Here is a 15183-nt window from a genome sequence, read left to right as displayed (position 1 = left end):
AATTGAGCTGAGAAAAAAGTCACCATCAGCCATCAATCTTCCCATTATATAAAAGTTATTTAACTATCTTTATATATCATATATATGTATCTGTATACATTTATATAATTTATACTAATTAACAGCAATTACCATTTTCAATTATAAAAGAGTTCTGACTGAGAATTTTGCAAGTGTACTATCGGCATTTTCCTAACCAGAATTTTCCCGGTAACAATACCTCTTATTTCTGTCATGTAGCTAGAACTGATAAGCAAAGCAAATTTCTACTAGCTTTATGATCTCAAGAGATTATTACTATTCTGACTTAATATCTCTGCTTCTTCATTTCTGGAAAATGGGGGATAACATTCTTTCTCATCAGTTTATGATGAAGTTTAAAAGAGAAAATTCACATATATTTTGTGACACAAAAACTTTCACTAAGTAAACACTCAACAAATGATAATACCAACATAAAATAGTAAATTATTAGTGTTATGTCATCAAATGATTAGCAACTCCAAAAATAATTGTCAGGGATTTCATAGGAGGGATTCTTACATGGGGATAGAACAGTGAAAGTCAGAAAGAACATAAAAGGTTACATAATCCAAATGTCATGACTATAAACAAGCACCTTCCATTGAAAGCTGAAAAGAATGAATAGTAACCACTCTGCCTTTTGAGGATTTACATTACTATTTGTAAAACTGTTCTGCATTGATTTAAACACTTTGCATGAATATTACTTTGTATATAGACTTCAACGTGAAATGTTATGAGACAGTTTCAATTTCTTTATTTATTGTAGAAACAGGGTCTTACTCTGGTGTACAGGCTGGTCTCAAAGTCCTGGCCTCAAGCCATCCTCCCATGTTGGCCTCCCAAAGTGCTGGGATTACAGGCATGAACCACCATGCCAGCCATGATTTTATTTATTTTTAGCTATCGTATATTGTTGATAATAATAAAAATAATTACTGATATTAATGTAATTTACTCAAAATCTGGCTGTGTGCTAAAAATTTTACATGGGATTATTTTCTTTAATCTTTAATACAATCGATCAAGGTAGGCATCCTTTATCAATCATACTTTGTAGGATTAGAAAGTGAAGTTTAGGAAAAGCTGTTTACTATGTGGCAGATACTGTTCTACAGATAAATATCAACTCAATCTTCAAAATAGCCTAATGTGATAGCTTCTACCATTACACCTATTTCACTGATTAGGAAATTGTGGTTCAGAATCTTTACATATATGACCCAAAGTAACACAACTAATCAGTGGTGGCATTGATATTCCCACTCAGGCAACCACCACAAGATGCTGTTTCTGAACAATGGTAGAGTAAGACATATTCTATCACCGTTTTTGTGTGTGTTTTTTTTTTTTTTTTTTTTTTTTGAGTTTCCCTCTTGTTGCCCAGGCTGTGGTGTAATGGCACAATCTCGGCTCCCTGCAACCTCTGCCTCCCAGGTTCAAAGGATTCTCCTCCTGCCTCAGTCTTTCTGTTGCCTCTTTTCTTAGCTACTTGGCTACATTGCCTCACTTTTATAGTCTTGTTGTTAAAGAGGTCAAACGGAAACTCCAAGAGAGTGGAGAACTCATCAGGGTCACGCAGGGGATCCGCACTGTAACTTCTAAGCTGTGCTGCTGTGCTGCTTCCTGTTTTTGATACTTAAAAGTTACATTTTCAAATGGAAACCACTAAATTTGTATCCACTGGATAATTTATTGCAAACAATTTTTTTAAAAGCTTGTTGCTACTTATAGAAAGAAGCCTACTAAATTAGCAGTTCTAGATTTACACTTCCCTATGAAATTCACTTGTGATTTTTTGAAAGGATTGATGTTTTTACAGAATATATTTGTAATCCACAAGGGTGTTGAGTATGACATATTTAAAACTTCATGATTTTTTTTCTCACATTTTTGAAATGTGGATCATGATTTTGACATCTTAAATTCCACCTTGTTAAATAGGGACCCTGGAGTCAGAAGGAGCTGCAGACTCCCATCTGATCCAAATACAAATATTTTAAATGAATTAGTACTACTGAAGTCAGAAAAGCAGCATTCAATTGTAATGTCCCAAGAGAGTAAATGAAATAATTATAATAATTTTGTTTCGCTGAGTGTATAAAAACTTCAGAAAAAAGCACTTAGGTTCTTCATTGAGAAAAAAATAAATCAGTATAAACTGCTTTACTTTAAAAAGTTTTATATTCAAAAAATTAATAAATTTTTAAACTATACAGTTTTGATCCTTTCTTAATTATAGTGGGTCTTGTATCCTATTCGTAAAATTTTCTTTCTGTAGTTAAATTGCCAACCTGCCAGAAGGAGGGACAAAGCAGACATTATTGATCCTCAGGCCATCTCCTTACTAACCAAGCAGTGAAAAAACTGGGCGCGCAGCAGTTACTGACACATCTCTAATCGATTAAAGCAAATCACAGAACAACAGGCAAAGTGTTCTGTCTTTACCAATTGGGTGGCAGGATACATATTTTAAAATGCATAATAATGTATTTTAAATTTTTATATTGTGTATTTCATGCCTACAAAACAAAAAAGCAAAGTAAAATAAATAATAAATAAGTAAAAGGTAAGAAAAAAACAAATCAATAATACAACCCAAATAAGTAATACAAATTATATATGTAACCCCTTTTACCTAGAAACCTATGCCTTGCTGGGGGAAATTAATATAAAATTTACATGGAGAAAGTAGTGCCTTATAAATAACTTTTGAAGAACATTTGCAACACATCAGGATATATAGTAAACATGATATATGCATGACCTCTGTTAATAGTCTCAACTCTACAAAGTAGTGCATGGTTCCTATTCCACAGCTGAAGAAAATGAGACTAAAGAGTATTAAGTAACTTGTCCAATGTCTTATAGCTGAAAAGTGGCAGAACTAGGAATGAAATCCACAACTTTATCATTTCAGAGGCTGCCTCTTTAACCATTATGGTATACTTTCTCCCAAAGATGACAACAAAAAAACCATAAACTCTGTAAAAGTGAGAATTATTTTAAAAGTCTGCTACTAGTAATAGAAGCAGTACGGTAGTAGCAATAATACGAATAAACACAAGAGAACTTTGTGGCATCTGGTTTCTAGCTGGCTTTTGATAACAAGTAGTTTAATTTTGGAAGGTCTCGATTTCTGAGAGGGAATGAGAGAAGGAATAAAACTGGATCCTGTTGGAAGCTTTTTTCCAGACTAAGATTCCGCACTAAATTCTAGGCCTCTGTCTTTAGCACGAAACATTCCAAAATGACAACATAAAGCACTACTTTATCAGCCTTCCCTGTTACACTCTTTGAGTATGTAGGCCTGTAAATATATTTACAACTGTGGATAAGCAGAGGCCAACTTACCTGTAAATGAATGGTGCCACTGTCGCAGTATTCGGGTGGCTGTGTTGCTGCTGTTGAGGGAGTTGGACAGCACCATTTCCTGTGCTCTGCCCACTGCTTTGTGCCACTGTCATGGTACAGGAAGCAGAAGAGGCTTGACCAGCTTCCCTTCCTTCCAAAGGGCCAGGACAGCTAGATGCACTTGCTTTCTCCATGGTTATAGGCTTAGGTAAGGACTGGGAAGGGCTCCCCTTGGTAGTCCTGAATTTCTCAGACTCTTTGTTTGCTGTGCTGCCAGGTGAAATGGTTTGCTTTGCTGTTGGAACTTTAGAGCCTGGTTTTGGAATCCCACTGGAAGATGGAATTAAGCTTTCCTTCTTGGCTGCTGTTGTCTTGCTGCCCTTGGGGATCAAGCTGGCAATTTTGGAGGTCTTTTTTGGAGCCATCTCGGTCACCTGATCCTTCTCTTCCTTGACTGGTTTTTCAGTGCAAACTTTATTTTTGTCCCTGTTCTTTTCTTCTTTTTCCTTTGGCTGTAGCAAAGACTTTTTATTGCTGAGATTTTTGCTTCCAGCTTTTGGAGGGGCCAACTTAGGTGACACTTTCGGACTGCTATTTGTTGAGCCACCACTATTCAGACCACTGTTAAAACCTTCCATTTCACCAGATTCAGAAAAGGCATCATCATCCTTCCCACCATCACTAGGTCCTGAACTGGGAGGCTGCGGGGGGCGTAAAGCAGTCCGGGCATTGACTAGCTTGAATTTCTCAAGCATGGATTTCTGTCCTGAGGGAGCAGTTTTGACCCCTTCTGAGACAGGTGGCTTCAGTCTGTCTGACGGTGGTGTGGGTGAGGTGGCTGGACTTGACTGCTTTACAGTCAACATGGTGGAGGTGGCGCTGTGTTTGACATTCATGGACTTGCTGCGCCAGGGTTTGCTGGCACTTGGAGAAGGGATGGCAGAGGCAGGAGGCTGCCCAGCAGTACTGGGAGGCTGCATGTTACCATTTACACCTGAAGACGATTGAGGTCCTTTGGAGGAATCTGGACATTGTTTAGAAGAAAAATAAAGAAAAGGCAATTAATCTTGATCATTTATATTACATAATTGAGAACTTCCAAACTATTGATGGATAGAAGTCTCTCTCCACTGAACTGAAAAGAGACATGTGGCATCAATCACTTCTCTGATGTGATTTTTTAAACATATTTCAAAAATGCAGAGTGTTTGAGAGGCATTGATTCTGGGGTACGAGGTTGGGGGAGACTATGCTTTATTTTCCCCTCTGAAATTAGTCTTACCCAAATAAATTTGCTAGTCACCGATATTCAAAGATGAGTAAAACACTATCCCTCCTCTAAGCAATTCTCTGTGTTCTTTTTCAACCACCACTGTAGCCCATACTAGTAAATGGATATTCCACCTTGCCCTATAAAAATATGTTGTATAATGAATGTTGAAAATTGGCTTAAGCTACTGGGAGTTTAGCTAATCGTTTCGTTAATTTTTAATCTGATTAATATGGGTATAACTTATAATTTAGCTTTTTGTTAATTTTATTTTAATTTGTATATTATTGAAATTTATGCTTCTATAGATCAGATAATCTACTAACCAACCTATCTATATTTATCTTTATAATAATCCTACAAGGTTCGTATTAATATTATCATCCCCATTTTACAGCTAAAGCAACTAAGGCAAGGAGAGAATAACTTGTTCATGGTCAGATAGCCTGTATTTGAACTGATTTCAGAGACTCTGCTCTTAACCAGCACACCTACACCTGGTCAGAATAAATCAAGCTACTTTTTAAGAGTTATAGGAAAATAAATCTATTTGTCATAGAAGTATTTCATATGCACTAGACATTCCACTTGGAAGTCACATTATGATGTGAATCTTTACATGACTTTTCTAGTAAAATTAATGCTTGATTACAGTCTTATTTTTAAGAAGACAAAACTAAATTAAAGGAAGGATTTTACAATATGGTATAGAATCAAGAAAAAGAACTGAGCTTAGAGTTAAAAGACCTCCATCCAAGCGTTAACATTTGTAAACTGTAATTCTGGTCAAGTCATTTATCTTAAGTTTAATCAACCATGAATGCCTTCCTCTTTCACCCTCTGTTTTTGGGGATGAGGGGATGATTGAATTAGACACTTAAGTGGTACTGTAAACATAGAGATATTGAAAAATAAACACAAATCTGTTTTTGATGAAATGCTTAATGAAATGTTATATAAAGATATTATTTTAATACTATTCAGGAATTGGAGCTCACTCCATTTTATTAAATGCCTATAAATATAAAACCACAATGCTTTTATTTTTAAATGTCTTCTTCTTCAAAAAAAAATGCCTGACTTAAAATAAAAAAGTCAGAACACATGATAAACCATATGTAATCAAGCCAATTGATACAGAATACTAGTCTTAACTCATTTTTCAGAAAAAGAAATTGACATACAACAGAAGGAAATAAAGAAGTTAGAGACGGAAAAGAAGTCAAATGGTTACGGGAATTTTTGTGTGAGATAGACAGGTTTTATTTTCTAAAAAACTAAGTGTGCCTAAAATAACATAGTTGATATTTGAAACTGATATTAACAGTAACATATTGTACACAAATATATTTATATTACATTTTCTTAAACAAATTGGTAGACTAACAATGACTTCTAATTCTTACTACCCCTCTGCAATTCCTCATTTCAATTAGCAAAGACTAATACTAACAGTATAAGACCATGCCTATATATTCTATATTTCAATCTTGCCATTCACTGAAAAGTCAAAATGCTTATATGGTATAAATTTTAAAGCATATAATGAGAAATTGATATTTTATAAATATTCATGTAAAGTCTACTTGTGCTTATCTTTGGAATATTTATGAAAATTCATTAGATTCATACACAAACACTAAGGTGTTCTAAAAAACAGTGGATATACTGACTGATTCAAGACCAATCCTACAAGCTTCAGAAGATTCAATTACTCAAATACATTATCTTTCTGTGAAGGGATTCCAATATTTTGCTTATTATCTATGTTATAAGTACAAATAGTTTCAAGATTATTTCACCAACAGATCTCTTTCAAAGACTAATAACATTTCCTCATAATTTAAATGACTCTTAGTAGCAGATGGAGTCCACTGACTACCGACAGGTAGAAGCACCTTATTCATCAGGTGTCAGCTGTGACCTTACTTCCTCAGGGGGAAAAAATTACTCCCACACCCACCTCTGACCCCCATAGCATCGAGTCTGAATTAGGTGGCTCTTCTACTTTCTCCCATAGCTTACCATTCCTTCTATTATAGTCATTATCACTCTACTGTAACTGCCTATTGCCTCCACAATACTGTGCATTCCATGAAAGCAAAGACCATGCCTGTATTATTGTTTTATGCCATATATATAGCACCCACTACATGGCAGACACTGAAGTAAGTGCTTAACGCGTATTATCTCAATTAATCCTCCCAACAACAGCATGAACTTTCCATTATTTCCCCTATTTTATGTGTGAAAAAAAGGAGGCACAAAGAGGTTAAGTAATCTGGCCAAGGTTATACAATTGAGCACTGAACTTTGCTTGAGTTATAAGTTAATCCTGTCAACCACTATATTATACTATTCCTCAAATGCAGATGGGTAAGTTCAATGGTTTATCAATTACAACATTCCCTTGAATATACAAACACAGAAAATAGTAACTATCCAATTAATACCCTGAATAGAATTATATTAAGTGAACTTTGTTTCTCAGGTACCCAGATTCAATTAGAAACTAAGAATTTTTCCTCCAAACAAAATGAATTTTCTCAGGTTCAATGAACTGTGTACATGCCTGTGCATTTCCTACAGTGAACATAATGTTTTGCTGATTTTTGTTGAACATACAGGGATATTTTTCTACTCTTTCCAGGAAAATTAATGTTATTCAGTTCTTACTTTTTATAGAACATGAATCTAGGCACATCATCAGTTAATATTTAGAGTGACTACTCTATATAAGACATTCCAAGACACATTATAGTCTTGTAGGAGGGAAATAAATAGAGTCATAAAAGATAAATGCCACTGTATATATTAAATGTCAGGTGAGTGTCATGTGGGAAAGAAAATGGTAGAGAAGATCAGAGTTGTGAGGACTCATAGAGAGCTGCAGTAAAAGATCAAAACAGGTGGTATAAGGGAGATGTATAGGTTTTTTAGCCAGAAGAAACATTTACACATATTTTTGGGGAGCTATATAAAAAATTATTCTATTTTTTAACATTTTAAAATTTTATATATATATATATATATATATATATATATATAGACACAGAGTTGGAGATAAACACAGTCCCCAAAATCAAAGCCTATTCTGCTGGACATATTGTTAAGCAGAACATGATGACATCCTATTGAAATCATCCTTACTCACACTGATCTTAAAGTCATTTGTGGCTTGGCACAGTAGCTCCTGCCTATAATCCTAGCACTTTGGGAGGCCAAGTCTGGTGGATCATTTGAGGCCAGGAGTTTGAGACAATCCTGGCCAACATGACGATACCCTATCTCTACTAAAAATACAAAAATTAGCTAGGCATGGTGGCGCACACCTGTAATCCTAGCTACTCCGGAGGCTGAGGCATGAGAATTGCTTGAACTCAGGAAGCAGAGGTTGCAGTGAGCTGAGATCTCACTGCTGCCCTCCAGCCTTGGTGACGGAGCAAGACTCTGTCTCAAAAAAAAAAAAGTTATTTGAGATATTTCATATTCTATAATGAATATATTAATAATTATTACAAATGTAATTATGCTAACTGACATTTTATTGAAGGTTCTTTAACTGCATTATTTCACGACAGCCCAGTGAAGGGGGAAGGGCTCACATTCCTAATTCACATTTGTAGAAACCAGAGCTTGGTAAGCTTCATTCAATGATTTAGATACCTAATGAGGAATGTATGGTGGAGCTAGGCTTTGACCCCACATTTTGTCACTCTACAGTCCGAGCTCTGTAATTTTCTTAGAATGTCAAACATTCTAAGTGTTTAACACAGTTGTTCTCAAAACTTAAACGTGCACAAATGACACCTGGGGATCCTGTTAAATGCACACTGTGATTCAGCAGATCTGCAGTGGGCCCTGAGGTTCTGCATTGCGAACAATCTTCTGGATGATGCCGGTGCTGCTCACACACAAATCATACTTTGAGTAGAAAGGGTTGAGGAGACTCACAAATTCTGAAAACTGCTGGCCTTTTCAGTTTTAAAGGGCTGTTTCCTAAGACAGTCCCCCAAATTGCTAAGTTCATTACATGCTTCATAGCTATGCAATATTAACATTTTTCACTGAACTTTCAGAACCTTGGCTAGCTCTGAGTTTACTTGGATGTTTAGCAGTTTGCTTCAAATAATCTGTAAAACCAAAACAAACTCTTCGGGTTTTCCTAATGTCATTTTTCCTCATCTCTTTGGCCACATACTCGGTATGTATCTTCTGTGCATCTACAACTAGGTTAAGAAGTAAGAGTGTGCCTGGGAGCTTTGGTGGGGTTGAGCGGAGAGGGTACAAAAGAACCAGTCAGGATGCTTTTTTAAGTGGCTGATGAACAAGGGAATTAAGAGAAGGTGCTCTTTCCTTAGAAAAGAGAAACAAGTTGAAGACATTAGCTAGAAAGACTGCTACAGAAGTTCAAGTACAGAAGAGGAATTTCAACATCACTGCACCCAAAAATGAAACAAGAGGGACTATGAATTATGACATTCACATCCAACCCACAGTAATGGTCATAACAGCAGCTGTAAAATCATTCTCAGGCGAGTACACACATATAAGACACTTCCCGAAGCTCCGCTCTAAATCTGTCCACAGCCTGTCTCTATACAGAGGCAATGAGGTGCTTCAGATTTCATTAAGAGGGCAAATCATAGGTTGTTGTGCATCAAGAAGGCACTGGAATAACGAGTCTCTCTGGACTCCTCACAGTAAAGATTGCACAACAGCAGCTGAAATGGCAGCACCTGTAGTTTCTACAGAATGAATGTCGTCACAAATTATAATCGTGGCCATTTATATATTCAGTAATAAGTAGCCTGGTCTCAATGACATATTTCTGAATGTTGATTACTCAACTTCTGACTATGAATGAATCTCAGTATGGGGAAAATAACAGATTTCTAATGCACATATTTAAAGGCATTCCCAAAATGGATTTGTATCTTGCATTTTTATAGGTTATCTCTGCTTACAGCCTTACCTCTTGTCTATGGTCCCCAAATAGCAATTTGCTTCCACTCTGTCTCTTCTGCTTTCTCTTCTTATACCTCATCTACATTCACCATTGCCAACTCCACCATAACCAAATATTATTATTCATCTACTGCTTACTTTATTCCAAGTACTTAATAAGTACTTCATACACAGTATCTCATTTAAACCCATAATAATCTACAATATACTTATGATCTCTCTTGTTAAAAATGAGAAAATGAAAACTTAGAAAGATAAAGTAATTTGTTTTCAATCATACATATGGAAAAATTTAGAAAAAACAAAATCTAAATGGGAACTCATTTTTGTCTGACTCAAACATTTGGAAGATTTTCACTGTCTCTTCTTTCCACATGTTTACTACATGCCAGAAATTCTGCTGAAATGGCTCTCCAGCAAGCCACATTTATCGCACAGTCAAGTTAATTGGGTAACTCCTTGTTTTCCTTCTTCTTTGGTGAGCAGGATATAAATGGGGAGAACCTCACACAAGTCACTTTATTCAGGTACTATATACCCTCTTCTTTAGCATCTTACTTGCACCCGTTCCTCTAACTTGATGTGAGAATAGATATTACTTCATACTTGCAAAAACATCTAAATTCACAGAACTAACGTCTAGTTATCTCATCTTGGAAATAAACAATATTGATGAATTGGGAACGATGCCAACCTAGTTCTAAAATTAATACATTGATGTAAATGTGGCAGTCACATCAGGCATATGGGAAGTTTATATAGAGGTTTCATTTCTCTCTGGAACCTCAGTTAGCTGTAGAGTTAGCATCACGTTACCAAGAGTGGTATCAGTCTGAGAAAGGACATAGAGATGATCATCTTAATCTGCTTATCTCTTTTTCCTCACCGAATAGTGTGTTGCTTTGATAAAAGCAAACTAGGTTTCAACTCTGAAATATAAGAAGTGACAACAAAAATGATGACAAAAGCACCATTCAATTCTGAAGTATTCCCTGCATGGCAGGCATTGTGCTCAGTGATGTAGATGATGCCTGCTGAATATAGGATACTTTAAGCATCACAGATCATGGTGGAAAGAGGAAAATGATTAAACAATGTGGCTATGCCACTTATTTTGATAAATAATTAGGACTTTAATTTCACAACAACATACCAAATGCTTTAACAAAACCTAAGCTGAAGAAAAGTGGCATTCAAATCTAAATATGTCTTGGTATTAAGTGGCTCCTCGTGCACCTCCCCACACTGCTTTGTATAAATAATTGCTTGTGTATTGCCTCAGTCATCAATTTTATAGTGACTCAACAGAAACATGGGACGGTGTTTTATAGTGATCCTGGAAGAGCTGTTCATTCTGCACATGATTATACTGTACCATTTGCAATATCACAGTGCCCCTCTGTGGAGAGTTGTGCAATTTAGAGAAGCTTCCATTCACCCACCAGCCAGTATGTAATTTATGTACAGGTATATATACTTTGTGGACACCTCAGTATTTGTGCATGTATGCATAAACCAACAACACATATGCCCAAGTCTATTTAGTCTTACCAATTGATATATACATAGATATAAATATATATAGATATATACATATATTTTTATATATGCACCTAGTTATGGTAACTCGTGGAAAGAATTATAAAATTCCTGAAATTATGACATTAATAATGTATTTTAGGCTTATATAAGTATCAAGTAATAAAGCAGTAAAATACGTAATTAAATCACCAGTAAAGTAATATAATAACTAAAGCACATTTGCATTGGCTTGAAAACAGTTCAGTTCTTTGACTTTATTGTAATTTCAGAGTAATTTAAAAAAAACAAAGTGTTTAAGAGCTAGACATCTATATTTTAGCTGAATAAGCTGCCCAAATTTAATGACTAATGCATAATTCTCATGAACTCTGATAGCTGTATAATGTTGAATTAAAATGTTGCTAAATCCTCGGCATCCATCTTATTAATTCTGTGTTGTGTGTAAATAAAAGCAAAAGCTTCCACACCAGAAGATACCTGATTAGAATCTAGACAAAGAGAAAGAAGCCCGGTTCAGTGAGTAAACAGGTACAATGTAAGAATCACAGGAGAGAAATGGCAAAAAGATGGCAGGTAGTATCCCCTCTGGTGCCGGGGCATGTTTCTTAGCAACATCATGGAAAAACACCTCTCCATTAAGGAACTCCATCAAATGATGCATGTTTATAGATCATAATAAAGAAACTAGATTCCAAATAAAGCTATGGATAAATTCTTAATAATAAGCTTTTCTGCATTTTCAGATTTTTTAATACAAATTCTGTAAAACAAGAATGATTTCTTAAGGTAACTTGCTTCGGGCATGCAAAGTATATGTCCAAATGAACCATGGCATAGTTTCTACAATATTTGATTTACAGTTAACAGGTATTTGGTTTTTCTCAGAACATATATCTGTCTAGAGTACTCTCATACGGTGCTGGGCAAATTGACAAATGCTTGTGTCAGAGTGTATTATTCATTGTCAGTTTCTGAATGGCAGGTCATCAGGAGAAGAAACTGAAGGACTCTCAAAAGAAATGCTTTACAAATGATGCTGCTTTCATTTCACCACTTGTTCTGAGAAATTTGTTTCCACGTTCCACTTCAACATAATGTTCAGATGGCAGTGAATCCCGTTTTAAGGTTTCTATTTCAGCCTTCTCTGCCAATGATAATCTACTACAATGTTCGCTGATATTTTAATTCATTTAATGAGACTGTAAAATGAGCACACTCTTTTTTCAAAGTTCATTTTTAAAATGACATTAGATGTATTTTTTGAAGTGCAGTTTGTAATTCTCTACTGACTTCTTCTCATTAAGCATCACATCACTTTAAAAAAGCTAATTTGTTTTACAATCATACATATGAAAAGCCACTGTGCTTTCAACAGTTTGTTTTTTTAATATAGAAGTGAAGCTGTTTTAATTGTGAATAAACCTTTACTATGTATTACAGCTTGTATAGATTCCTGAACTGATTTATGTAACTCATCCCCGTAAACTTGTTAAAGAATGTATAAAGTATATTTCCACTTAAAAACATTCAAGGAACACATTACAGATAATTTTGTTAATCCTGCCAATAAAATATCTTATTAATTTAAATATTCTTATTTTTAATAACTAAAAAGGAAAAGGAATTAGAATAAGAATATTCAAGTTAGGACTTTCTGAGTTCTATCAGTATAATACTATAACTTTTAAAAGTTCTTGATTTTTCACCTTGGTTGGTCACACCCAAGGTATATATGCAAACTAGTTTGTGATAGAGGTCAAGTCATCACCAGATAGATTTGTATATTTTTATAAACATTATTCTAGAACTATAAATCTTCATATTTAAAAAAGTTAAAACAAACATATTTATTAAAAGATGTACCATTTGAACACAGAATAGATTATAACTTTTTTTTTTTTTTTTGAGGCGGAGTCTCGCTCTGTCGCCCAGGCTACAGTGCAGTGGCTCGATCATGGTTCACTGCAAGCTCTGCCTCCCAGGTTCACGCCACTCTCCTACCTCAGCCTCCTGAGTAGCTAGGAGTATAGGTGCCCGCCACCACGCCTGGCTAATTTTTTTGTATTTTTATAAACTGTTTTATATGTAATATATTATTATCTAGTTTGCTCTTATAATTTAATATAATATTTTGGAAATATAGCATGAAATAATTTATAAACATTGTCATTGCATCTATTGACATAAAGTTTTAACTCCACGTTTAATAGCAAATTTCATATTGCATAGAAGACAAATTCCAGATGTCTTTATTATATCATACGAAAACTCTTGTCTAAGGAAACGTGCTTTATATGAGCAGACTGCATATTACATGACATCTGTCTCCACCTTGTGGTTATTATCAACATTGCTACTTTCTAATTTTGCACTACTTTCTAAGCATAGGTAGGGAAGGTACCTCAATATGAATTGAGTGGCCATGGAAAAATATTAATGCTTGTCTATCATCGGAATTTTACTTTTAGATGCCAGAAATAAGTTAAAGAAAATATTTTCACATTACAGAAAAATTCAGATAAATTAAGATATAAAAGTGTTAATTCATCGAATGAATTTCTAAGTCTATTTACAAACATTAGTAGTAATTTCTTGCAAGAATATTAATAACGGTCGTATCATGTTGCTTAATTGGACACTTTGGCAGCCTAATTAACACATCTTTATTTCTGAGCCTGTTAGCTTCCCCTAGAAATTTCCCACATGTAAAGGAAGTTTTAGCCTGAACTTGTATAATATTTTTAAGAAAAGTCAGGAAATGAGGGCATTATTTTTTCTAGTGAGGAAATGTCATCTCCCTCAGCCCCAGGAAGACTATAAGTCTTTGGTAGTATTTCTTGTGATCTTAAATCTAAAATTTTATTTTACATTTTAAAGAAAACATTCCTAACTTCCAAATACACACTTTTATTTTTTCATTTTCCATTTAACTCAAGAGCTTAGGATATTACAATCTTAACACACACTGCTCTACTCTCAAGGGTTTAAAGTCTGTCCACTTTTGCTTTAGGCAAAAGGGAATATTCACACAAGAGTGTCTTGCTTCTAGATCACATCTATCTGTTCACATTTGAGTAAGAGGAAGTTGTCTGATCATTTGCCTATATGAAACAATTCACAATTATCTATTTTGAGCAAAAACGTTTGCACATGGTTGAATTATTCGATCACAATTTGCCAAATGTTCTACTAACTAAACATTTGTGCCACTTTTTAATTTCATGTGTTTTTCCATGTAGAGCCTAACACTCTGAAGAAAAGTTTGAAGTTCTATTGATTTGAAAATACTTCCTCAAAATCCAGTAGAACACCCTAGTTCCTCACACAGCCATACTACTTAAAACAGCACAAGTTCTTCATTTCCTCATGATTGAGGTGTAAACTACACATACTCGTCCCCGTCCTCCCTGCTACTCGGTGACAAGCATCAAATCAGCACCTCTTTAAATACCCACTTTGTACATCACAGAGAACTGTGCAGCATACGACTCATTTATAATATGCCTTTAACAGACACTCTCACTTAATGTCCTTGATTTTGTGATATGATATTTATGTTATGCACTATTTCAAGAAAACAAAACAAATGTGAATAATTTGTCTTTTGGGGAAAACTGAGGTCATTATATCTCTGGGATCTGCTGCTTGCAAAGATAAAAACCTACTGTAATTATGTTTCAACTTAACTGCCAGAAACACTTATGACTCTTAACTGAAGCTAAGAATTCAAATAAATTCAGTATGGCTTTATGATTTCAGGATACATTTTCAAAAACATAAAAAGACATAAGAAGATGTGATTTACAAGCATTTGGAAGGACCTGTTTTTAAAAAACAGTATTTATACTTGCATATATAACTAACAACTTAAAATAAATGAGTTTATTTGTTTAAAGTGTTTTTCAGATCAGAAAACTGGCAGTCAGGAGGGGACAGTTAGGAAACATAAAGAAACTCCACTGATAACATCTCTAGGCCCAAAGCTGTTAGGCTGCTCAAATATTAGATTTAGCATGGAATTCACA

The 15183-nt window shown here is 34.9% G+C and overlaps 1 protein-coding gene across 14 annotated transcripts in view; it reads right to left on the bottom strand.

Moving 5' to 3' along the window:
- The window catches only part of NAV3 (neuron navigator 3), a 381439-nt gene that overhangs the window by 198743 nt on the left and 167513 nt on the right, over positions 1 to 15183 (bottom strand). For all 14 annotated transcript variants that reach the window (XM_065524605.1, XM_005571609.4, XM_065524606.2 and 11 more), the window contains one exon: positions 3379 to 4402. In XM_065524605.1, coding sequence (XP_065380677.1) covers positions 3379 to 4402 — 1024 coding nt within the window. The remainder of the gene's footprint in view (positions 1 to 3378; positions 4403 to 15183) is intronic.

Source organism: Macaca fascicularis, chromosome 11 (assembly GCF_037993035.2).
Source record: "Macaca fascicularis isolate 582-1 chromosome 11, T2T-MFA8v1.1".
Taxonomy (NCBI): domain Eukaryota; kingdom Metazoa; phylum Chordata; class Mammalia; order Primates; family Cercopithecidae; genus Macaca; species Macaca fascicularis.
This window is presented reverse-complemented; position numbering and strand designations above follow the sequence as displayed.